The sequence below is a fragment of the Coenobita brevimanus genome, chromosome 24 (assembly GCF_032717465.1).
Source record: "Coenobita brevimanus isolate Jiangsu-jjx chromosome 24, ASM3271746v2, whole genome shotgun sequence".
NCBI lineage: Eukaryota > Metazoa > Arthropoda > Malacostraca > Decapoda > Coenobitidae > Coenobita > Coenobita brevimanus.
The window spans coordinates 124899-152196 of NC_136977.1; the positions used below are offsets into that span (position 1 = coordinate 124899).

General features: G+C 42.0%; 1 protein-coding gene across 1 annotated transcript in view; it reads left to right on the forward strand.

Moving 5' to 3' along the window:
• Positions 1-210: 210 nt before the first annotated feature.
• AIF (Apoptosis inducing factor) overlaps positions 211-27298 on the forward strand; it is a 52826-nt gene continuing 25738 nt past the window's right edge. The window contains exons 1-4 of the mRNA XM_080267492.1: positions 211-324; positions 3413-3576; positions 5672-5846; positions 17045-17167. Of these exons, the coding sequence (XP_080123618.1) occupies positions 237-324; positions 3413-3576; positions 5672-5846; positions 17045-17167 (550 nt within the window). The 5' untranslated portion in view covers positions 211-236. The remainder of the gene's footprint in view (positions 325-3412; positions 3577-5671; positions 5847-17044; positions 17168-27298) is intronic.

A 27298-nucleotide genomic window follows, 5' to 3' on the forward strand; every position in this document is an offset into this window, starting at 1 on the left:
AGAAAAAGTTTCCAAGATTAAAAAAGAAAAACGGTCGACCCCTTTCAAGGTATCAACATTGTAACAATGTGATTACAGTAAAGTGGCAAAAATATTTTTAAGACAAATGAATTAAGCTAGAAAACTTGCCTTAATATCATGCAGGTTACCACGTTACCATTATTGGAACCTGTGTAGACGATCACTCAGGGTCTCAGTCGGTTACCAACCATTGCAGAGGAGGAGCGTTGGGGAAGATGATTCGGTGTGGTTCTTTCGTGTCACGATTTTCTCAGCCTGTCTCAAGAGCTGTAGAGTGTGGCAGGACTCGAAGATTAAATAAGAGTAAGTTATTTGAGTAATTGTCAATAGGCATGAACTGCTATAGACCATAAACTCCTACCAACGTCATTAAACGGTGTGTTTTCAGGCCAGGGCAGCCGGCATGAGAATAACAATCAGCAGATAAAACTGACATGCTTAGCCCGATGTGATTATTGCTGTGTTGCAGCAGTTATATACTTGATGGCAGTCATGGCTTTAAGGTAGATTATATGTCTAATTTTAAGGAAGGGACATGTTACGCATATGTTAATTGTGCAAGATGATTAGCATGCATCGTGTATACTAACTCAACAGTCCCAGTTACTGTAATATCTGCATTTTTATTTATCAGTATTTGTGATCATTATTCTGTACTTAGGTCACTAGGAACGGGTCTTCTCCAAAAATGTACTGTAAAGTGATAGGCGGAATCAACCTTTCCCCATGTTGGCAGAATACCAATAACGGTGTTGAATACTGGTACATGCATCAAGATCACCAGTACAGAAAGTTTGGTCATCTTTAAGGAAATATAGGACAACTTTTTTTTTTTGGTTGCATTTTTTTCTTTTTCCCCATACTTCAGGTCTTCATGGGATTCTTTTAATTTTTTTCTGACTTTTCAAGTTTCATTGTTTTTTTATTTTCATAAAAGTGATTAATTTTTTTTTGAAGGCCCCAGCATGCTTCTTGCATTGTCCTTGGTCACCTAGTTGTGGTTGTGCATGCTGCTTGATCTCTAGCAGCTTCCCTATTCAGTCCCTCATCCCTCAGGTCATACCCGGTGACCTTTTCCCAGGTCTTTTTCGTTCTACCTCTTGCAATACTACCCATAACATTAACACTTTTCACTTTCTGCACCCAGTTATCATCCCCCATCCTCTCCATATGCCCAAACCATCCCAATCAACCTCATCACAATACCAGTACACTCCAGTCCCATCCTACCTCTCAACTCTTCCATCATAAACCAAGTCCCCCCAGGCCTTGCACTCAGGGATGCACTGCACATCCACCTAATCATTGTCATTTCTGTAAATTTGAGCCTGCAAATATCCTCTTCATTTACTCCCCAGATCTCACTACCTTACAGCATTACACTCCTAATACATGCTGCATACAAAGATCCTTTAGCACGTAGGGAGAGCTCTCTAATATCAGGAGTGGCAACAGCTCCCTGAACTTCATCCAACCACTCCTCACTCTAGTCACAGAGCTAGCTCTAGCTGCACCTCCAACACATGTTTCCTTTAAAAAAAAAAAAAACAAAAAAAAAAAAACAAAAAAAAAAAAACAGCAGGTTCAGTCCCTTCACATCCGACAATCTCCAAATGCTCTTCCCGAGACACTGGATGCATGAAATCAGCATAATCTCTTAATCTACCTCTAATACCACTACATCTTTTATGCACCCACTTATCACAAACACTGCACAAGATGGAATTACAGTATTTCCTATGCCCTTGTGGCAAGTCACACACTCTCCCTCTTCTTTGACAGTACTGTATTGCCACCAGCCATGTGGAGAGGATGGAGGGTGAAAGACTGACGAAGAGAGTGTATGTGAGTGAGGTGGAGGGGGGAAGAGGGAGGGGGAGACCGAGGATGAGATGGAGGGATGGGGTGGAGAGGTATATGAGAGAGGGGGGTGTGAGTTGGGAGCAGGGCAGTGAAATGGCGGGGGACAGGGCGACTTGGAGGTGATTTGTTTGTGGCCACCCCAAACGGGATTGAGGTGTCTGGCAATAGATAGATAGATAGATTTCCTTTCCTGCTCTGGTCATTTATCTACTCAAACAATGCATGCTTCGTCTTGGACATCGCAATGTCTCTCACCTGTGACACTTGCTTTGCTGAGGGTGGGACAGTGGTTGCCAACACTGCACTGATTTTTTCCTCGTTTTTCTTTATGTACCGCACTGTGCTCTTGTTCACATTAAATAATTTCCCAGCAGCAACATAGCTCATTTCCTCCCTACATTTGTCCAGCAACTTCACCACCTCCAGGCTCATCACTTTCTTTGCCTGTTTAGGTGTGGGCTCACCACTAAGGGTTACGGGATACATGGCTCCCATGCTTGTGGGATAACACAGAGACACATGGGGCAAAGTTATCACAAGTAAATAGCACAATGAGGAGCTAATTCTTTCACAAATTAGCACAGCATTGCACTTCTTACCTTTGAACAAGTGAGCACACAATTATTGGGCACAATACCGAAATCAAGGGCTGTTTGGCGTGGTAACATATAGGCAGCAAAACGACTGCGACAGTAGCAGGACATAGGCTGAGAGGGAGACAGAGGAGCGCGGGAGCACGGTGGTTTGGTGCTGGCCTGTTTTGGCATGAAATGCCCCACGAGCGTCTGCACGGTGACACTTTGCGGCATTAAACGAAATCTTGGCACCACAGGGGGGCAATCCGCGAGTCTTCGAAGCCCATGAAAATTGATTCTGTGATGTGGAGGGCCAACTGTATGTTTGTGTTAAGTATTAAAGTAAGAGAATTAATTAATAGTCTGTCAGATTCTTACCAGTTAAGGAGAAAGCATCAGAATGAACCTGAATGGAGTACCCAAATAAACCCAGATATGCAACTCAAGCCCCAGCAGTGTTAGATATTCCTATCAGTATCTCCTTTTCTGCAGTACTGAGGAGTGGGAGCGGGGTAGCTCAGCGGTAAAGCTTGTGACTAGATCGCAAGGTCAAGAGTTCACGCCATTCCTGGGCAGCTGTCTTTGCTGGGAGGGGTAGCGCTCTCCTGTAACCCTAGCGGGGCTATGTGATCTGTCTAGGTCTAGCTTGGAGGAATAATCCCTATCCCCACAGTACTGAGGGGACTTACCTAATGCTGGGAGGGGTAGCGCTTTCTTGTAACCCTAGTGGGGCTATGTGATTTATCTAGGTCTAGCTCGGAGGAATAATCCCTATCTCTACAGTACTGAGGGGACTCACCTAATCTGAATAAAAGTACAGGGGGGCAACAGTAATAGATTAAAAAAAAAAAAGATGAGATTTAACAGGTCATTGACAAAAAGAGAATGTCATGAAAGGTTATAAGTTATGTATAATGAAGATATGCTTTACCAATAATGTTTCCTTTGTCCAGGTCAGATGCAGAGGGGGTATGCAGATCTGCCATTCAAGCCACCAACAATGAACGAGTTGCCGCAGCCACAGGGCTCTTGGGCCCAGAGACACCAGCGTATGCAGAGGAAGTACAACCTTCAACTAGCAGTGGGGCTTGGCTTTGCTGGGTTCACACTCTTTGTTGTAAGTTGTGTGATGCCACTTGGTATTGCATTAACGCCTTCAATCTAATTACTGTATGTGTTTTTTATTTCATCCATGCTATATACATTGTTATTCAGCTTTTGGGAGGCTGTTCAAACCAGAAAATTAAGCTGTGTGTGCCTATGTATTACCAGATGCATTAATTCTATAAGGGGTGCCCACAGATGAATTGCCTCCATGTTGCCCTTTCCTTTTGCCATCTGCCTGCCCTTTCTCGAGCTCATAACCATAAGCCTTCAGTATCTCAGATATAGCCATAATTAACTCTATGAATACAAGAGATTATTCTTGAGTTCAGTTAAAGTTGCATGGAGAGGAAATACAGCCTTCACCTTTCTGCATAGCTCAGGTTTTCTGGATCACCATTTTCATTGTAAGTTGATTGAGAAGATCAGGAGAAATACACTGAGGTGGTTTGGACATGTGGTGAGAATGGAGAATGAAAGACTGACTGAGAGGGTGTATGTAGGTGAGGTGGAGGGAGGGAGAGGGAGGGGTAGACTGAGGATGAGGTGGAGGGATGGAGTTGAGAGGTATAAGAGGGGGGGGGTGAGTTGGGGGAAGGGTAGTCAAATGGTGGGTGACAGAGCGACTTGGAGGCGTTTTGTCTGCGGCCACCCTTTGCGGGATTAGGGCGTCAGGCTATAGATAGATAGCTTGTTGATAGTTGTTATATACATATAACAAATCCTAGTATTCAGTGTTTCTATTAGTAATGGGACCAAGAGTGTTAAGCATGAAATTAGCTTGAGATGTAACTGCCAGTTAAGGATGACAGGTCGGGTGCGGGGTTGGATAGTAGTATGGGGAAGGGTCGGGAGCTGGGTTAGTGGCGGGTGGAGCTCATTTCGTCCTGCCCCTCCCCTCTTCCCTGGGTATCCAGAGGTAGGAAGGAGGCATCTCTGGGCAGATATTTTTATTGTGAGTGCACATATGTCTAACGATTTCAGAGGTTCCTCCCAATAGTTTGAGAAAACCAATACTCTAAAGGAACCTCGGTCCCCTGTCATTTGGATTACAGGATTTTTGCTGTGCTTCATTTTGTTTCGTTTATAAAGGCTCTGACATGCTTGCATGCATCAACGTTGGCCACCTGATTGTGGCTCCCCATGTTGCTTGATATCTGGCAGCCTCCCTGTTCGGTCTCTTAACCCTGAGGTCACACTATGATTCTTCCCAAATCATTTTCAGTCTGCCTCTTTCAACCCCAACCCCAGCATTCACACGTCTCACTTTCTACACCCAATTATCATCCTCCATTCCCTCCACATTGTTTCATTGTATTTATAAAGGCTCCAACATACATGCATGCATTAGCCTTGGTCACCTAATGGTGGCTGTCCGGTCTGCTTGATCTCCGGCAGCCTCCCTGTTCAGTCCCTTATCACTGAGATCACACTGTGACCTCATCCCAGGTCTTTTTCTGTCTCTCTCACAGCCCTATCCCTAACATTGACACTTCTCATTTTCTGCACCCAATTATTGTCCCCCATCCTCTCTATGTGCCCAGACCATCTCAACTACCTTGCCTCATCATACGACCAGTACACTGCAGTCCCATCCTAGCTCTTAACTCTTCCATTGTAGACCTAGCCCCCCTAGACCTCACATTCAAGGACACACGACACATCCACCTAATCATTCTCATATCTGTACATTTGAGCCTGTGAATATCCTCTTTCTTACAGCCCAGATCTCACTACCATACAGCATTATACTCCTAACACATATGTATTACATACAAAGATTCCTTAGCACAGAGGGAGAGCCCTTAAAAAAAACAAAAAAAACAAAGCCAATCCCAGTGGTTAGGTCTTAGTAGCTAGAGAGTGAGTGTCTGTCCCATTTCATTGAGCCTGCTGTTGATAGTTCTCCCTCCCTTTGCTTTCTGTGTTCTTATGTTGTAGACCCTACCTCACCCTTACCTTAGATGCAAAAACAGAGGTCAGGATGATGATTTTACTTCTGAAATGCATCACCGTACTGGTATGTCAGTACGGTGCTGGTATGTCATTGCTGTACTGGTATGTCAGTATGGTACTGGTATGTCATTGCCTTGTATCTTTCCATACAGGCCAAACAGAGTGGGCTGATTAGGTTTGGCTTTGGACCTGGGAAGGTGAAGTTGCCTGCCTCAGAACCAGCTGCTGCTGAGGATGGGGAAGAGGCAGCCCCTGCAGAAATGGAGGCTGAGACTCTTGCAGTGGAAGACCTCGGGGAGGAGGCACCAGTTGCTGCTGTTGCTGAAGGTAGTTAGAGCAGCATGCCACACCACACCCATCCAAAATTCCAAAATATTACTTTTAACTATGCCTACATACAATCAGCAACTTGCCATAGCACACACAACCATGTCACACCTAACCAGAAATCCAAACTCTTTGTAATAACTTTGCCCAGCCACTGTCAGTGGCTTGCCACAACACACACCCATCCAAAAATCCAAAATCATTTTTTTAACCATGTCCACCCACAGTTAGCTACATACCACAACATGCACCGCCACACCACACCTTTCCAGAATCTCAGTCATGCCCTAGCAGCATGAAGAAGTGCACAGACACTCATTTCACATTCATCTATAATATCCCTTAACTAACACTCACCCGGAGTATCTTTACTGAGCATACTGTACCAAAATGGGCAACTTGCAACACACTCCAGTCCAAAATCCCTCTCAGTTGAGCCCAGCTATACTTATTCGTGAAATACAGTCCACAGAAGCTTCATGTCCCAGAGTGAGTTCACCTTACCAGATGGTTATGTGACCAGTAACTTTTTCTACGCCAGTACCACCATACAATAGTGTACCACTCTAATGATGTACCCTCACACTACAGATCATTTTCTTATACTTCATTCTAACACTGCAAACATCCCCTCAGTATTAGGGTCATATTTTGAGTGCTTTTGAAGATTTTGTGACACCTCTTCCTTAGCAGTTTATGCTGAACATTACACCTCAATATTTTCTTGTATGTTGTTGTTGCAAACTTTGTTGATAGTAAGACTATAATAGGATTCAAGAGAAGATCAAATTACAGTATATTTAAAATCTCTTGTTGAGGAGGAGGCGCTACCAAGTTTCCAATGCTACTATAAGTAGGACTCTTACTACTACCTGAAGTAGCCCAACTGTAGTTCCTTAGGTTCTGGTCACATGTTAGGGACAGCAACAGCAAGAATACTCAGGTTCGAGATTGGAATATTTTGGTGCGTCATTAATGCTCATTGAGGGTAAAAAGGGAATAGAGTTTGTATTCTCATTGGTTAAGGAAGCTCATTTGGAAGTTGGTGAGGCTAGGGGACTGGCAAGAGATTGAGCTAGCTGGATGAATATTGTGAGAAGCACATGATAAGGGATTTGGCACCCCTTTTTAGCGTGACAATGTCTGGAATGGCTCAATCAGATACATTTATGTGAAGCTACAGAACACGGTGAGTGTTTTTTGGCATACCAGATAGAGCCAGGATTCCAGGGGCCTGAATAGTGAGTGAATGGAAGCATGGCCCATTGGATTGGGCAGATTTGGGCTGTCTGGGCATTGCCACTCCTCATCTTGCCCTAGGGTGAGAAAGGAGGTCTGGATGATGATAAGGAAGTTCACAGAACCTTTTCCTTGTTAATTTATTACTGTATAGAGTATGTACATATTTTTCCATATGTTGTTGATGCAATCCACGTTGATATATCATTAAGGAAGAGGTGCTGAAAAACTTCCCAAGCTAACAAGAATATGACCCAGAATGTTGCCGTTTCATCATCACCTTGGTCTCCTTGCCTCCCAAGGGTAACCTACTCAGGTATCTGTTAGATTTTACAGTACAGTACAAATTTGCAATAATGCAATTCCTCAATAAAAGTATATATGTCATGTTTTATTGTTCAGTGTTTACATTGAATGGTGTGGTTAGTGGCCTTCTGCTAGGAAAGGCTTCCTAGATTTAGGTTTTTAACTTCTTGAAATCAATGAGATAGATTCCTTCTGTCAGTTGAGGATTCTATTACACTTAAAACAGACCTTCAGTAGTAAAGGGGGGAATGAAGGGTACATGCAGCTTATCCAGTTTGGAAAGCTTCTACTCTGAGCTTAATAAAGATGTCTGAAGTTAAGAAGATTAAAATAAGATGTGAAATCAGACAGTGGGTTAACTCCATGAATCTGGTGTTTTCTTTATTGTATAATACATTATATTCCTGCTGTCTCCACACAGATTTATTCATGAGGGAGATGACATTCCAGTCTGGAAAGGATAGATGTAGCCATAATAAACTCTTCCCTGCAACAGATATATCTATTGCCAGACGCTTCAATCCCGTACGGGGTGGCCACTAACAAATTTCCTCCATGTTGCCCTGTCCTCGACCATTTTATTGCCCTGCTCCCGGCTCTCACCCCCCTCTCATACCTTTCCACTCCATCTCTCCATCTCATCCTTGGCCTCCCCCTTCCTCTCCCCCCCTCCACCTCACTCACATACACTCTCCTTGTCAGTCTCTCACTCTCCATCCTCTCCACATGGCCAAACCACTTCAGTGTGTTTCTCCTAACACTTCCCATCACATCCACATCCACACCACAACACTCCTTCACTTCCTCATTTGTCAGCCTGTCTCTCCATGTGACTCCACATGCTCCTCTCAAATAACTCATTTCCACTGCTTTCACTCTTGACTTGTGTCCCTCCAACAACGTCCAAGCTTCACTTCCATATGTTAGAGTTGGTATCACAATACTGTCATGTAGTAGCTTTTTCAATTCCATGGTCACTTCCCTGTTTCTTATTACTGCTTTCAAGGAACCAGCAACCTTTCTTCCTTGTTGTACCCTTTCAAGCACTTTACCCTCTAAACTTCCATCCCTACTCATCACACTATCCAAGTACTTAAATGCACTCACATTTTCCATTTCCTCCTTATCCAGCCTCACAGTACATTCATTGACTTCACTTCTCTCGAAGACCATAACTTTACTCTTCCCTACATTCACCTTTAGATTCTGTTTCCTGCACACTTTCCCAGACTCATCCACCAAGCCTTGCAGCTCCCCTTCGTCTTCATTTAAGAACACAGTATCATGTGCAAACAACAGTACAGGGAGTTTCCAAACACTGCCCTCACTCACTAGGGCCACTGCAGCATCCACTGCCCTACCTTGTATCGCTTTTATAACCCCATACATATACAGATTGAACATGACACATCCTTGCTTCAATCCAACCTTCAACAGATATTGATTTTAATGAAATTGCCTAGAGACATTTCAAGATATGTCATTAGGCTGAAGTGGTTAAGGAAAATGATAATGAATCATTCTCAAGTCAGAGTAAATAGATTTTTTTTTTTTTTTTTTTTTTTTTTTTTTTTAAAGGCTCCAACCTGCTTGCATGCGACGGCCCTGATCACCTAAAGGTGGCACTCCATGCTGCTTGATCTCTGGCAGTCATCTCTGAGGTCACACTTGTCTGGTGATGATGATAATGATCTAATCATCATCCAATCCTATGTTTCTCCATGAGGAGCGCAGGAGTCTGGGGCTAGGCAAGTTGGTCCTGACATTTAAGATGAGAGTGACCAGCCTCGCTCATCCCTGAGTGGCATTACAGGAGCAATAAACTCCAACCATCCCTTGGATATAAACCTACACAGGCTCAATCCGTTTGGAGCTCCTTAATTACTCATTAAACCACCAGGCGCCATAAATTGGTTATATAGTTACCACCCAGCGTAGTAAATGGTTTCCTGGTGTACAGGAAACCATTTGGCTTGTCACTCAGTGTAGAGTCACCCATAGGCAGAAGGAAGAGTAAAGAGTGAAGGAAAGACAGAGGAGGGAGTGTAAAGTCACCCATGGGCAGAAGGAAGAGAAAAGAATAAAGGAAAGAAAGACAGAAGAGGAAGGAAGGAAGGGAGGAAAGGGCAGACACCCAAAGCAGCACTACGTTGAGTGAGTGGATGGTGAGCTCCCCAGCCTACCACCATAATAATTACAATGATCCTTCCATCCATCATCCAATCGTGTGCCGCCCCATGAAGAGCGAGCGTAGGAGCCAGGGGCTAGGCAGGTTGGTCCTGATAATTAAGGTGAGAGTGACCAGCCTCACTCATCCCTGAGTGGCATTACTTAGCAATAAACCCGAACCACCCCTTGAATATAAACCTACACAGGCTCAGTCCGACTGGAGTGTCTTCACTATAATGATGATAATAATAAAATTTTGTTTCTCAAAAAACACCACTTCTTCCAATCCATCATCCAATCCTACATTGCCCCATGAGGAGCGTAGGAGCCTGGGGCTAGGCAGTTGGTCCCGACATTTAAGATGAGAGTGACCAGCCTCACTCATCCCTGAGTGGCATTACATGAGCAATCAACCCCAACCATCCCTTGGATAAAAACCTTCACTGGCTCAATCCGATAGGAGAGCAATAATTACCCACTAAACCACCAGGCGCCAAAATTTGGCTATATGGTTACCACCCAGTGTAGTAAATGGTTTCCTGGTGCACAGGAAACCATTTGGCTTGTCACACAGTGTAGAGTCACCCACAGGCAGAAGGAAGTGGAAAGAATGAAGGAAAGAAAGACAGAAGAGGGAGTGTAATGTCACCTGTAGGCAGAAGGACAAGGAAAGAATGAAGGAAAGAAAGACAGAAGAGAATGGAAGGAAAGAAGGATGGAGAGGAAAGGGCAGACACCTGAGAGCAGCACTACATCGAGTGAGTGGATGGTGAGCGCCCCCACCTACCTCAAATTACTGGAGATAAAAACTGTGAGTAATGGTATGACTCACTTCAGAAGTATTATTGTGTACCTGAGAGTGACACCTGCTAAACAGGTACTGTAATAAAGTACATGAAAATCATGGACAAAACAGGCTCGTGATAAATATATGAAAATGTAGCTGTGTTAGTTCCGTGCTGTTCCTTTAAACTAAACTCAATTATCTGGCGTAATACAGCCAAATTGTACACGTGTTAAAGCAAAACGCCAGATTTTGCATAGTACCCCCCATCAGCTTATTATTCGGCTTCAAGCCGGATGTTGCTTTACTGTCTGTCTCGAACTTCAATCCTAAAACTTTCACATGAGGAAAAGATGAAAATTAAGAAATAAATTCCAGTAAAATAATCATACATTACAGTAATACATCACTGGTAGGCTACCAAATATGAGCCATTTGATACATCGCAACACTGGATATTGCATAGAAATGCTGGTTATGTCCCATTTCAGTGCCAGATATTGCATAATTTCACCGGCTATTGCTTTGATAGAGCTGAGGCAGGAACGTGGGATATCGCACTGGGCCGGATATTGCGATGACATGTAACTGAGAGTTCACCGTATCTCAGATTATACAATATTAACGCCTCAATTCCAGTGACCTTTTATATATATACAGTATATATATATAACTGCTACTTTAAGATGACTATTAACTCATGAAAGACTTTTCAGACGGGAAGGTTTGAAATAACCTTTACAAATCCCATAACTACTCTAGCTGATTAAAATTGCCCGATGTTAGTTTAATTAAAATAAGAAATAACATCATAGCAAAGGAGTTATCTGCACAGGAATCTTGTAAGAATATACAGTATGGGAGTGAATTGTTTTACAGTAGTTTGGTTAATGTGTTGTTACGCAGGAATCAGGACCATACTCTGTTTAACTATACTCTATATTTATTTTAGAAATCTTCATTGTAAATTATTGTGATGATTGATAATGTGCAGTGATCGACATATATATACTGTATATATATATATATATATATATATATATATATATATATATAATGTCATCATAATCATCATCATCATCCGGACCTTTTGTAAATCTTTAAAGCACAATAAATGTGCACTAGCATGTACAGTATTGTTTCATTATCACAAAGGGAAGTGTTGGTAGAAGGCCATTACCCATCTTGTAGATGAAGGTATTGTAGGGCGTTGTATTTAGCAGCATCATTTCATGGCACTGGCTTGTCATCATCTTTATCATCTGAGGCCTTGCTCTGTCCTAGGAAGCCCCAGACAGAGGATGACCATGACAGAATTGTCTCCAGACTACTTCATCCTCACATATCTCTCTTCCACTTTCTTCTCTGATTCACTAATATAGGTCTTCCTCTTCTAACATTGTCCTTGATATTTCATTCATCGTTCTGTCCTATGGTGCCCCGTAAGGAGTGTAGGAGCTCGGGGCTAGGCAAGTTGGTCCTGGCATTTGAGATGAGTGACCAGCTTCACACATCCCTGAGTGGCATTATGTGAGCAATAAACCCCAGTCACCCCATGGATATAAATCTGCCTAGGCTCAGTCCGATTGGAGTGCCTTAATTACCCACTAAGCCACCAGGTGCCATAATTTACTCATATTGTTACCACCCATATGAGAGGGAAGGTGACTCCCAGTGCAATGTTACAGTGAATGGAGAGAGACTGGAATTGGTGAGAGAGTTCAAATTTCTGGGTACAGTGATAGAAAAGAGAGGAAAATGTGCACAAGAAGTTGAAAGTAGAGTGACACCAGGAAGGAAAAGGGAGCGCAGTAGCTCGGTGGTATGGTGTTGGACTGGTAATCATGAGGTTGCGAGTTCGCTCCCCACCCGGTGGCTGCTGTGCTGGGAGGGGTAACGCTCTCCTATAACCCTAGCAGGGCTATATGATCTGATGAGGTCTAGCTCGGGGATTAATCCCCCAGGAAGAAAAGTAGCTGATGCAATGAAGGCCTTGATAAGAAACAGAGGCTTGAGTGTTGCAGCTGCACAGGGCTTACATGAAGGAGTGTTAGTGCCAACTTTAACATATGGATGTGAGACTATGTTGTGGCATGAAAATGAACAGTCACGAGTAAGAGCAGTGGAGATGGGACTGCTGAGGATTGTATGTGGAGTGCAGAGGGTGGATAAGATATGAAATAATGTGATTCGTGATATGTGGAGTTAGGAAGTTGGTGGACACCAGAATCGAAGAGAGTGTACGGAGATGGTATGGTCATGTGGAGAGAATGGATAACAATAGTGTGGTGAAAAAGGTATATCTGAGCAAATTTGAAGGAGGGAGGAGGCGAGGTAGGCCAAGGAGAAGGTGGAAAGTATTGTGGGTGGGTGGGTGAGGAAGAGAGGTTTGGAAGTCGGTGAGGCTAGGGAACTGACTAGAGATCGAGCTGACTAGATGAATGTTGTGAGAAGTGCATGATCAGGGATTTGACACCCCTTTTTAACGTGGCAGCTTCCGGATGGACTCAATCGGATACATTTATGTGAAGCTACAGAACGTGGTGAATGTTTTTGGCGTATCCGATAGAGCCAGGATTCCAGGGGCTTGAATGATGAGTGAATGGAAGCATGGCCCATTAGATTGGGTAAATTTGGGCTGTCTGGATATTGTTACTCCTCACCCTGCCCTGAGGTGGGAAAGAAGGTCCGGATGATGATGATGATAATGTTACCACTCAGCATAGTAAATGGTCTCCTGGTGCATAGGAAACCATTTGGCTTGTCACTTAGTGTAGAGTTACTCATAGACAGAAGGAAGAGGTAAGAATGAGAGAAGGACAGAAGAGGAAGGAAGGAAGAGAGGAAAGGGCAGTTACCCAAGAACAGCACTACATTGAGTGAGTGGATGGTGAGTGCCCCCAGCTACCATTGCTGTTTCCCTGAAATTCCCAAAATCACATTTACAGAACTGAGTTTTTATCTATTTAGCAAGAATAAGTAAATCTTTGTGATTGTCATCAGCATCAGCCTGAAATAGTCCTTTGTAGGATGAAAACCTCTCCCATCTTCCTACACTCTGACCTGTTGGCTGTTACTCTGTTCTGTCCAACCACAGGCAAAAAAAAAAAAAAAAAAATCTTCTAGAGATGTTTTACTACAGGAGTGACTGTGCAAGCTGCATTGCTCCTGCTGTCATCATTTAGTATATAGTGGTGCTGGTGGTGTCATCAAGTGGGTTCAGGAAGCTGTGGCTTTGTTTTTACATGATGACTCTAGGCAGTTCTCACAACTTTAATGCAAAGTCATGGGTGTGTGCAATAGGATGTGACTTAGTTACAATATGGGGTAAGAATGAGTCTCCTTAGTTGCTAGTCAAATTGACCCTCCAATCTGGCAATGCTTGGCCATCACCTGAGGTGTCAAGAAGGTAGGGATTTTTTAGAACAAACATATTGTAGTAAACAGTGCAAGTTGCTTGTTGCTACTGAACATTGCCTGATGAAGTAGGTCACACACAAACCTTGTTATTATGTACAGTAATTTGGGAACAATAAAATATCAGGAACTATCTACCCTTTTTTGCTTCCAAGGGATGGCTTGATAAATACAGACCTCATTGTGGTGCCGATTCATGTGTGCAGTACAATGTTAAAGTTATATCAAACCAGTCAGTTCAAATTACATCATGCTTCCTCTTCAGGAATCCCCATGTTGAGGTTGTTTGGGTACAGTTGATGTTTCCTGTGGACTGGAACCTAAACCAAGAACAAAAATGCAAGTAATTGCTTCCCAGAATTTGCTGGAACTTGAAAAAAAAAAAAAAATGTACACAGTACTAAGATTTGTGACTACTAAGCGAGATGAAGTTAGGTGGAGCAGCCTGGCTCTCTACTACAGGTGTACCAAGTTCAAATCTAAGTAATAACTGTGGTAGTTGGGAGCACTCACCATCCACTCATTGGATGAACTGTAGTGTTGCTCTCGTGTGTCTGCCCTTTCCTCTCCTCCATCCTTCTTTCCATCCATCCTCTTCTCTCATCTTTCCTTCATTCTTTCCTCGTCCTTCTGCCAACGGCTGACTGTACACTCCCTCTTCTGTCTTTCTTTCCTTCATTCTTTCCTCTTCCTTCTGCCTGTGGGTGACTCTACACTGAGTGACAAGCCAGATGGTTTCCTGTACACCAGGAAACCATTTACTATGCTGGGTGGTAACCATATAACCAAATTTTGGCTCCTGGTGGTTTAGTGGGTAATTACGGCGCTCCAGTCGGATTGAGCTGGTAAAGGTTTATATCCAAGGGGTGGTTGGGGTTTATTGCTCACGTAATGCCACTCAGGGATGAGTGAGGCTGGTTACTTTCATCTTAAATGTCAGGACCAACTTGCCTAGCCCCGGGCTCCTACGCTTCTCATAAGGCAACGTACGATTGGATGATGAATGAATGAATGAGACTTGGCTTAGATTTAGTACTTGTGGGTGAGTTTCCTGTCTCTAGTGTGATGATTATTTGGGTAGTTTCCAAGCTTGTTGCCATGTTTCACGCATAATAGTTGTTCATGTGGTTGATGGTAGTCATCCATATACCACCTGTAATTATCATGTAGCTGTATTCTTATTTTCTCGCATCTAAACTTGACGTTCATAGGGAAACACACACTTTCCTCATCTTCCACAGATAACTAAGAAGTTAAAAACAAAGGAATACTGTTGAAAATGGTTAGTTCAGTGGTCTGCTGTCAAAAGGGACCGGGTCTTTGATTCCAGGCTGGGACAGGGAACTGTTTTTTCATTAGAGGTTCATTAAAACTGCTAATCTTCCACAAGACTCAGCAATATGTCATAAAAACACCCCCTTGGTACCATCACACCAGTCTTGCTTAAAACAGTCCTAGCTTATAATCAGTATTGGCAGTGGGTGTTAGTACTGAAGTGAAGGAGTAGGGATGACAAAGGACTGCTAGGCCTCAGCGAACGGACCATCAAGTCAGTGTTCAGAGCTGAATAAAAAAGACCATTTCTAGGCTACAGCCATTTCTTTTAAGATCATATTCTTAGTGGGTTTGGAGATTTTGTAACACTTCTTTTGCAATTTATTTTGCACAGTACACCTTAGTATCATTTTATATGTGGTACTGTATCTATGCAAACAGACATAGTATTAAAATAATTGTTGTTTTCAAGTGACCCCAATCTGTGTGGCAGAGCAGACCCATCAATAACAGGCAAGCATTGTAGTCACTCTTGCAGGGCTATCTTGTGCAGTGAATAGATATTCCCTAGGGATGAATAGCACCATGCCACAGCAAGGCATGGGGAAGTGTGTGCAGGTTTGGTTCCTGGATGGATGTAACATTGGTGTCTCTCCACCCAGTTCACAGGGGCATCACAGTAAGTTCCACATCACCCTGTTATCTGGTTATATGGTTGCCACCCAATGTTGTAAATTATTTCCTGGGTTACGGGAAACCATTAGATTGCCACTTGTTGTAGAGCCACCTGAAATGGAGGTACAGTGTAAAAAAATACAAGAGAATTTTAGGGTGTAATAAGCAAAGTAAGTCACTAAGGAAGAGTTATTATAAAGCTTCCTATGTCACAGAAAATATGCTCTAGAGATTTATCATAATGTAAAGCTGTCTTAGTTATAATAGTTATACTTTGGAGAATGATAGAATTGATTTTATCCATCAGCCAGAGGACATGCTGTTCATATTATTCTTGCTGAACCCATTATTTTATTCTGCCTAAGAAAGGCCCCTTGTTTGGAAGAAGTTGATGAAGGCTATATCTGGCCTGCCTGCATTGAAAAATTAGTGTCTGAAAATACTGTAGTGAAAATGAGGTTATATAAAAGTTAAGTTAGCTCTCAAGGAATTGTCATTAAGCCTTGTCATAAACACCTGGTGGTTTAGTGAGTTAAGGCATTCCAGCTTGATGTGACCCATGGATGTGTAGATCTTTGGGGTGGTTGGAGTTTTATGCTCATAATGCCACCCAGGGAAAGGCAACTGGTCACGTTTGCCTTAAATGTCTGAAATAAGTAGCCTTGTCTAGGATCTCAGTACTCTCAGTGGGTCAGTAAAGGACTGGATGATAGATTGATGTAGATAGTTCTTCATATTGTTTTACTGTGCAGAATTATAATTGGTGTTCTACTTATTGAACAGCAGGATTTATTAACCTGTATTTGTCTGTGTCAGACTTTCTTACATTTGTGTTTTTTGCACGACAGCCGCATTATCAAAACTGAGTGAGTGGATGTGTAAGCAAGCCTGTACTATTTTGTGCCTTTTTATGGAACTCCTGTAATTGTCAAGGTGTGGTCAGTCTGAATTGCACATTACAAAGTGCGATCAGCAGCGATGCAGGGGTTTGACATGTTTTATCATTATTGTAATAAGCAGAAATAATTGTAGAAAATTTGGGACTATTCTACACCTTTATGTATTTGGTTATAGGCTGTTTGGTCCAATGTGTTTTCTTCATTACTATGTGTTTTTTTCATTTACTTCATTGAATTCAGATAATTTTATTCAACTGAGGATAGACCTGTAGTAGTGAAGGGGCTAATAAAAGCTATAATTCAACTCATGCAGCTTGAAATGTCTCCCTAAGGCTGAGTAAAATTGTCTGCTGATAGCAATAATAGAATGTAAAATAGGTCACCAGACTGAAGAAATTAAAAATATGGCCCTACATGATCTCTTCTTTTCACAGCACCTGTTAAAGCAGTGGAGTCCCCAGCTCCAGCCCCGGCCCCAGCCCCAGTCCCAATCAGCACTCCAGTTGCCCCAGCCCCGGCCAGCACTCCAGCTGCCCCAGTGCCTGGCAAGCCCTCTGGTGAGTCTGGTGCTGAGTCACCTGTACAACAGCAAGTAGACATCACCATTACTGATCATCTTCCACATCACTCTCAGGCCACTGAACCTGTAGCCACAGAACCTGAGGCTATGGGGCCTGTAACCACAGAACCTGAGACTACAGGGCCTGTAGCCACAGAACCTGAGACTACAGGGCCTGTAGTCACAGAACCAGAGACTACAGGGCCTGTAGCCACAGAACCTGAGACTACAGGGCCTGTAGCCACAGAACCTGAGACTACAGGGCCTGTAGTCACAGAACCTGAGACTACAGGGCCTGTAGCCACAGAACCTGAGACTACAGGACCTGTAGTCACAGAACCTGAGACTACAGGGCCTGTAGCCACAGACTCTGTAACCTCAGAGCCTGTGGCTACAGAGTTTGTAGCAGCAGAGCCTGTAGCCACAGAATTGGTAGTCCCAGAGCCTGTAGCTATAGAATCTGTAGCATCAAAGCCTGTAACCACAGAATCTATAACATCAGTGCCTGTAGTTAAAGAATTTATAACCTTAGGGCCTGTAACTATAGAATCTGTTGCCACAGAGACTGTAGCTACAGAGTTTAAGTCAATAGAGCCTGTAGCTGCAGAATCCATAGCTTCAGAGCCTGTAGTCACAGAATTTGTAGCCTCAGAGCCTGGAGCTGTAGACTATTCTGCTAAAGGGTCTGCAGCAACAGAAGCTAAATCTGTGACTTCAGAGCCTGTTGTCCCTGAATCTGAGGTAACAGAGACTGTAGCTGTAGAATTTGTAGCCTCAGAATCTGTAGTCACAGAGCTTAGAACTGGAGATTCTTCTGGTAAAGAGTCTGCACCAACAGAAGCTGTAACTGCTGCTTAATTTAATACTGCATAAAGGGAAATGTTTTTGAAGACCAGCCTTTTTTTTTTTACAGTTTACTGTACTAATCTTATTGTTGAACCCATCCAGTCATCAGAGTATGCAGAAGCCATCTTAGCAGATACCCGGTAACTCATTTTATTATGCCAAAATCTGTACCACTTTTGTATTTACCAATCTGCTTTTTAACATAGAATTTAGTCAACCTTCTCCTTGTCAAGGATATACAGTTCTGACAGATGCAGCCAAATGAGTTTTATTTTATTTTTTACGTTTTAATGAAGTACCTTTCATCATGTACATTTTCTAATGAAAATCACTAGCTAGCCTTTTTAAGTTTATTTTTTTGTAGTAGCTTAGCTCTTACAAGAATATATAAAGGCAGAAGGTTGATGAGTATGTATTTTTGTAGTACAGTATGGGTAGACTGAGTAGACAGTCATTTATCTCACGTATGACATTTCTCAGGTATAACTGGTGTTCAGGACTGTGTAAATAAATTCCTCAGGTACAGCTTGTGTTCAGTGCAATGGGAAGAATATTACTCAGGTATAACTAGTATTCATGGCAGTGGGGGGGGGGAAATGGGGGGGTTATAGCTTTTGGTCATGAAAGTGACCATATTTGCAGAATCCTTAGGTGAACATAAGGTAAAGTTGCTGCAGTTACCATTACATGTCCTCCAGCCTCAGTGCTGGGTTGTTATATACCACCCCACTTATACAGTACTTTAGGCATGAAGGATAGGTTTGTTAATGTTGTATTAAGAGATACAATACCGTATATATAGTCTGTTGAAAGAGGTACAGTTTGTGTTGTATATTGGAAAATAATATAACAGGAAGTTATTGAAAATATGCTCAGCATAGCATATAATAAACATGTACATATTGATTCAGTCATTTTTTCATTGTGACCTTTTTATGTTTTTGGTTACCATATTACTAACATGTACTGTGTACTGGAGAGGGCTGCCTTCATACAGTGGTATCAGTATAACTGGGCAGTTCCACATATCATTTGCACAGATGTCCCTCAGCATCATTCCTATCCCTCAAAAGAAGAATGGTGAACTGCAGAGAAAGGCAACTTCAACCTGTAGTTCAAAGGGTTCATGTTCAGATGAGCTTGGGGCCACAACAATAACAATAGTTCATTTACCAGCAGCTGAACTGATATGCTGTGTTTCTAATGTAAAGACTACAGGGGGTCGTGATAGGGTAACCAGAACACACGCTATTTGCAGTCAAGAAGTTCCAAGTTTGATTCCCAGACGTGTTTGCTTGTACAGCTGAAATGTGGATCTGGATTGGAAATTGATAGTTTCATATTGTAGTGCGGGGACTGTTTGTGGGTGCTTTCCAATGTGGTTCTGACATCGCAGTTTATGTAGAAAATAGATTTTCTGTGGATGACATCTGACAATGTAATTAAGTATCCACTTGCATCCACTACATACCTTCTCATTCTGTCATCCACACACACATAATCAGTCATGGCCCTCCATTCATTCAGTTCACCACCCACCCTTCTCATCACTCGCCATGTATACTTGTGGATCAGTTTGTGCCAAAAGAGGGTATTGGCTATCACCAAGCCCCTCCCCACTCAAATGTTCACTAGAGCACTGCCATTCTCATTCACTTCTGCAGACACACCCCACTCGCCAACTACTCCATCCACTTTCACATTTCCTACTTTTCCATTCATATCTTCAATCAGAAAAACTGTCTCATTCCCCTCAAACTTTTCCATGCACACTTCCACATTTTCCCTGAACTCATCTTTCACTCTAACTGCACGATCTTGCATTGGCGCATACACACACACAATCACCCACATTTATATTCCCACTTTCAGTCTTCCCCACACAATCCGTGAACCAAATGATCCATACTTTCTTATATTCTCCTTCCATCTCTTGCACACAGCAATACATAAACCCTCTTTTGCCCTCTCCTCACCTCCTCCAGCACATATACCCCATCCATACTCCCATTCTCTTTCACTCTCACCTCTCCATTAAGTTTCAGGTAATCCGCATATGTCCACTTTGCATCCTTAAAGCACCTGGACAGTCTCTTTCTCTTTCATGTCATCATTCACACCCCTTACATTCCATGGTGCAATCCATACCATGTCCTTTGTCTGATCCTTGGTCATCATCTGTTGGTCTGTCCTAATCTGAGGCTTCCTGTTTGTATTTGTAGTCAGTTGTTTTCTGGGGAGGGACACTAACCCTCCACCAATCTCCTTGTTGACATGTAGGGAACACATGTTCGTTGGTTTGAAGGTTTCCACTCAGCATATTAAATGGTTTCATGGTTTATGGGAATTCATATGACTTGTCACTCAGTGCAGAGTTACCCCAAACAGAGTACCATTACACTGAGTGAGTGGATGATGGGCCATAATAGAACATTTTACCCTTGTTGTTCATTCTTTCCTCTTCCTTCTGCCTACGGGTAACTTCACACACCCTCTTCTGTCCTTCATTCCTTCATTCTTTCCTCTTCCTTCTGCCTATGGGTGACTATGCACTGAGTGATGAGCCAAATGGTTTCCAGTACACCAGGAAACCATGACCATGCTGGGTAGTAACCATATAACCAGATTATGGCACCTGGTGGTTTAGTGGATAACTAAGGTGCTCCAATCGGATGGAACCTGTGTAAGTTTATATTTAAGGGGTGATTGGAGCTTATTGATCATGCTATGCCACTCAGGGATGAATGAGGCTTTCTCTGTCATCTTAAATGTCAGGACCAACTTGTCTAACCCTGGGCTACTTCGCTCCTCGTGTGGCAACATAGGATTGGATGATGGCTAGCTGACTGGAAAATTAGCGATTCTCAAGTCCATGTTTTCAGTGGTTACAGAGGCAATTACAGTGATTCTCATGGCTATGTCCTCGTTGAGTAAGGAGGCTTACCAACACCTCTTCCGTAGTGATTACTGTTGCTCAGTAAAATTTGGGTTTTCTTTCTTAGTGATTGTACCCTTTTCATATAGATTTAGTTTGCATAAATATCACAGAAAATATGAATGAGCCACATGCAGAGATAAATTAGTAGGGAAGGTGTTTTTGAGATCTTCCTAACCTCACAAGAATATAGGCCTCCATACGTGTGTGTTTGCCATTACTTATTGTTGGGGATATGCATTTCAGATTGACTGCAGATGAGCTTTTGGGGATGACTTAAGCTAGTATGGTACAGGAAGTATGGCATCAGTTAGTAGACAGGTAATAGTTATGGTACTGAGTGTTATAGGAACCATCATCATCTGCTGCTTATTGAATTTTGATGAATGGCTTTTGAAGATAGTCCTAGCTAAGCTTTTGGGATACTACTTCAGTTAATAGATAGGTAAATAGTTTGCTGTAAGAACCATCATCATCCATTCATATTGACTTTTGACCATTTATATCCTAATTCATCACTGTTACTGTTATGCATTTGATATACTTTGCTTCCTGAACATTGTATATTTGGCTTATCAAGTCACTTCCAAACAGATACTTCTTAGTCAGTATTTGTGGTATAATATAATTGTAATAGCTATATCTGGACAGTGTTCACAGACTTATTGCATCCTGTCTGTATACTGAAATGTCTGAGCAGAAATACTGGTAGCAAACAGTCCATATATTTATTTAGTAAAGAAATGGTCATCTTTAGAAGTGTCATAGTACACCAATACCTTCAGGAGGCTTTGAGTGTAGAATGAATTACTTCGCAGTTTAATGTTTCATTTCTGGTAATATACTGTACTCTGATTGATTCATTGAAGACTACAGTAACTTTTAAGTGTCACCTGCCTGTTGATTGCAGTATTGTAATTCCTCACTTTTGTGTAGCACATCAGTTTCTCACATTAAACAGAAAGGATGTACAGTGAAGGGTTGTGATTTAAAAAACTCAGATTGCTATTATTTTGTACTGCTGCAGATTGCTTGTGTACCCATAACATTAACTCATAGCTACAAATTTAACCATAATTTTATATTTTGAACAAGGAAAGTATTGATCCATAAGAAGTTAACCCTTCATTTTAAATCCTTGAACACCTTGTTAAATAATAATAATAATAATAATATTAATAATAATAATAATAGTAATAATGACAGTGATCATAATCATGATCATGATGATGATAATATTAACAGAGAGCATCTTGTCTTGAGCATGAATGTAGAAGAGTAAAGTGATAGTAATTGAGAGAGAAGGTGACTCCCAGTGTGATGTTAGAGTGAATGGAGAGAGACTGGAACTGGTGAGAGAGTTCAAGTACCTGAGTACAGTGATAGAAAAGAGAGGAAAATGTGCAAAAGAAGTGGAAAGTAAAGTGACACAAGGAAGGAAAGTAGCTGGTGCTATGAAGGCCTTGATAAGAAACAGAGGCTTGAGTGTTGCAGTTGCATGAGCCTTACATGAATGAGTGTTAGTGCCATCTTTAACATATGGATGGGAGACTGTGGTATGGGATGAAAATGAAAAGTCAAGAGTGAGAGCAGTGGAGATGGGACTACGGAGGAATGTATGTGGAGTATAGAGAGTGGATAGGATATGAAATAATGGAAGTCTGTGGACACCAGCATTGAAGAGAGTGTACTGAGATAGTTTGGTCATGTGGAAAGAATAGAAAACAATAGAATGGTGAAAAAGGTATATCTGAGCAAATATGAAGGGGGGAGGAGGCTAGGTAGGCCAAGGAGGAGGTGAAGGGTTATGGTGGATGAGTGTGTGAGGAAGAGAGATATGAAAGTCTTTGAGACTAGAGGACTGACAAGAGATCAAACTGGCTGGATGAATGTTGTAAGAAAGTGCATGATCAGGGATTTGGCACCTCCTTTTAATGGGGCAGCATTTGATTGACTCTTTCGGATACATTTATGTGAAGCCCCAGTATGTGGTGAATGTTTTTTGGCATATCAGATAGAGCCAGGATTCCGAGGGCTTGAATGATGAGTGAATGGGAGCATGGCCCATTAGACTGGGCAAATTTGGGCTGTCTGGACATTGCTACTCCTCACCCAGCTCTAGGGTGGGAAAGGAGGTCTGGATGATGATGATGATAATAACAATAATAATGATAATAATAATGACAATGATGATGATATTAAACCTTCACTTCAAGGGATTTTTGTGAATATTTATTGTAGTAACCTTTCTCATCTGTGCTGCCGTTGCCTCACCAGCATCCGAAGGTGAGCCGGGTGAGGAAAGAGTAGAGCCTTTGTCAGTGGCATCAGCAACAGAATCACAGGAGAGTGTGGTTGAGAACATCTCTTTGGTTGAGAGCCCCTCTCAAATTGAAAGCCCTCACGCAGTTCAGAGCCCCCCTTCCCCAGAGATGGAAAGTCCTCTTGCAGTAGAGACTCCCCCAGAGATTTTGAGCCCACCTCAGACTGAGAGCTCTCCTGTAGTTGAGAACCACATAGAAACTGAGACTTCCCTTGCTGTTGAGATTCCCCCAGTAGTAGAAAGCCCCCCACCAGCCCAAGAACCTCCTGCAGTGGAGTCCGTATCGACAAAATCAGAAGATGAAACGGCAACATCTGCGGCTGCCAAATCCCCAGAGCTGGCTCCTCCAACGACACCATCACCACTCCCAATAGCTGAAACCGTAACACTAACAGCTCCAGAACAGATACCAGAAGGTTGGGATGTAATGTATACCTTACTTGCCTGGGAATGTTACTTCTGTACTGTTTTGTGGAGTAGTAGTCTTTTATTGCTTGGGATACTATAATTTATGTTTGTACACATGGGAAATTTGAATAACATTGCATTGTAGTGTTGCAGTTTTGGGGATTGATTTTGTTCATACCTCAGGGTACTTTATAACAATTCATTTAGATTGAAAGTTTGGTGGTTAAATTTTAAATGTGTGTTCTGGGCCTTGGTTTCTTTCTTTCTACTGTAACCTCTCCTTTAGTCTCCAGCTTTAGCCATCATTTTTCCTTCTTGTTGGGGTGTAGCAACATGATTTGTTTAAAAACACGTGTCAGTAGTCAAGCATTAGCTTCACCCAGTAGAAGTTATGATGATGATATCAACAGTCATAGTTGATAACAAAACCACTTTGATGTTATAAATTGTGATATTTTTTTCCATAATGTATGGTTGATATTCATGAATATGCAGGGTTTATTTACCACATTTTATGTATTGAGATTTACAATATCTTGTATGTGTTTTTTGTATTAGGCTAAAATGAGATGTACTCTTTGTGGAAGCAGTACTATTCTTTATTAGACAGCAGAACTGACATTTTATTGTGATCCCCATGTATCATACTGTACATGAAATCATAAGAATTACAGTATTATTATAAAAGTAAACCATTGTAAAATACTTAATTGTGGAGTACTTAATCGCAGATATAGAGTGAGCATTGCGGATTAAATGTATTAATCCTGCACTGAGTGGTAGTATAATTTAATTTGTGTATTCTTTTATATAAGGCAGGAATGAGATGTACTCTTTGTGGAAGCAGTACTATTCTTGAAATAAGACTGTGGATTCAATTTTTTCTGTGATCCCTGTATATTCCATTGTTTAGAACCTGACTCTATACGTAATGTGAATAGTGCACATTAAATGTATTACTGCAGTATCAGATGACAGTATTATTAGCTTTGTTTAGATTCTCAGATGATTGATGTAACTTACTAGTTACATTTTCGTGAGCCATCTGATAGAATATGCATCATTATTATTATTATTATTATTATTATTATTATTATTATTTTCTCTCTCTCTCTTTCTCTCTCTCTCTCTCTCTCTGTGAACCAGTATGCAGAAGGCCTGCAGTCACATCCATAGTAATTGCAGAAAAGTTACCTATTAAAGTTCCTTTGGTGCCTAAAAGCATGACTTATCAGTTCCCCATTAAATACTGCAGTTGCTCCTTTACATATGAACTTAACTGGTTCTGAGAGATGGCTCATAACTCAAAAGTTTGTATATTCATGAATACTTAGGCCAGACTATGTTCAAATAAGTAGTGAATATTATAAACTCAAGTAGAAACTGACATAACATTAAAGTACCAATTGCATCAAGTACATTTGTGTGTTAATTTTAGAAGAGTTAGTATACTAATTCAGTATTATAGTACAGTACAGTATTATTTAGATTTCATTGAAAAATATCTATATATCTGTCTGTTGCCAGATGCCTAAATCCCGTAAGGGGTGGCCACAAATCGCCTCCATGTTACCCTCTCCCCAGCCATTTCACTCCCCTGCTCCCCACTCACACCCTCCTCTCTCATATACCTCTCCACTCCATCCCTCTATCTCATCCTTGGCCTCCCCCTCCCTCTCCACCTCCTTCCACATCACTCACATACACTCTTCCCATCAGTCTCTCTCTCTCTTTCTCTTTCTCTATCCTTTCCATATAGCCAAACCACCTCAGTGTATTTCTCCTAACATCTTCCATCACATCCACATCCACAGGACAATGCTTGCTCACATCCTCACTTGTCAGTCTGTCTCTTCATGTAACTCCACATATTCCTCTCAGATAACTCATTTCCACTGCTCTCACTCTTGATTTGTGTCATTCCAACAAGGTCCAAGCTTCACTTTCGTATGTTAGAGTTGATATCACAGTACTGTTATGCAGATTCTTTTTCACTTCTGTGCCCACTTCCATGTTTCATATCACTGCTTTCAAGGAACCAGCAACCTTTCTTCCTTGTTGTACCCTTTCAAGCACTTCACTCTCCAAACTCCCATCCTTACTCATCACATTACCCAAGCACTCAAATGCACTCACATTTTCCATTTCCTCTTCATCCAGCCTCACTGTACATTCAGTGACTTTATTTCTCTCGAAGACCATAACTTTACTCTGCCCTACATTCACCTTTAGATTCTGTTTCTTGCACATTCTCCCAAACTCATTCACCAAGCCTAGCAACTGTCCTTCATCTTCACGTAACAACACAGCATCATCTGCAAACAACAGTACAGGGAGTTTCCAAACACTGCAGTCTTTCATTAAGACTGCTCCAACATCCACTGACCTACCTTGTATCTCTTTTATAATCACATCCATATACAGATGAACAACCATGGAGACATGACACATCCCTGTTTCAATCCAACCTTCAAATAAACAAATTCACCCAGTTCATTGTCCACACACACTGCAGCTTTAGCACCCTCATACATACTTTTCACAGCATTCAACAACTTCCCATCTACTCCATATATTCTTAATACATTCCACAGTCCTTGTCTATCCACCCTGTCATATGATTTCTCCAAATCCATGAAGGCTGCATACAAGTTCATTCCCTGCCTTAGAAACTTTTCCGCTAAAGACCTAAGATTGAATATCTGATCTACATGACCTCTTCCCTTCCTAAAACCTCTCTGTTCATCTCTACCTAATTCCTCTGTTATTTTCCTAACTCTGTCAATAAGTATCCTACCATATACTTTTCCTATTACACTAAGAAGGTAAATGCCTGTATGATTACCACACACTTCTTTTTCCTCTTTTTCTTTGTATCATCATCATCATCATCCAGACCTCCTTTCCCACCCAAGGGCAGGGTGACGAGTAGCAATGTCCAGACAGCCCAAAATTGCCCAATCCAATGGGCCTCGCTTCCATGCACTCATCAATCAAACCCCCGGGATCCTGGCTCTATCGGATATGCCAAAAACATTTGCCACATTCTGTAGCTTCACATAATCGTATCTGACAGAGTCAGTCCAGACGCTGCCACATTAAAAGGGGTGCCAAAAATCCCTGATCATGCACTTCTCACAAAATTCATCCAGCCAGCTCGATCTCCTGTCAGTTCCCTAGCCTCACCGACTTCCAAACCTCTCTTCCTCACACATTCATCCACCATATCTCTCCACCTTCTTGGCCTACCCCACCTCCACCCTCCTTCGAATTCGCTCAGATATACCTTCTTCACCACTCTTGTTATCCATTCTCTCCACATGACCATACCATCTCAGTACACTCTCTTCAATTCTGGTGTCCACCGACTTCCTCACTCCGCATCTTTCACGAATCACAGTATTTCGTATCCTATCCACCCTCTGTGCTTCACGTGCATTCCTCAGCAGTCCCATCTCCACTGCTCTTACTCTTGACTTTTCATTTTCATGCCACACCATAGTCTCACATCCATATGTTAAAATTGGCACTAACACCACTTCATGTAAGCCTTGTGCAGCTCCAACACTCAAGCCTCTGTTTTTTATCAAGGCCTTCATTGCATCAGCTACTTTTCT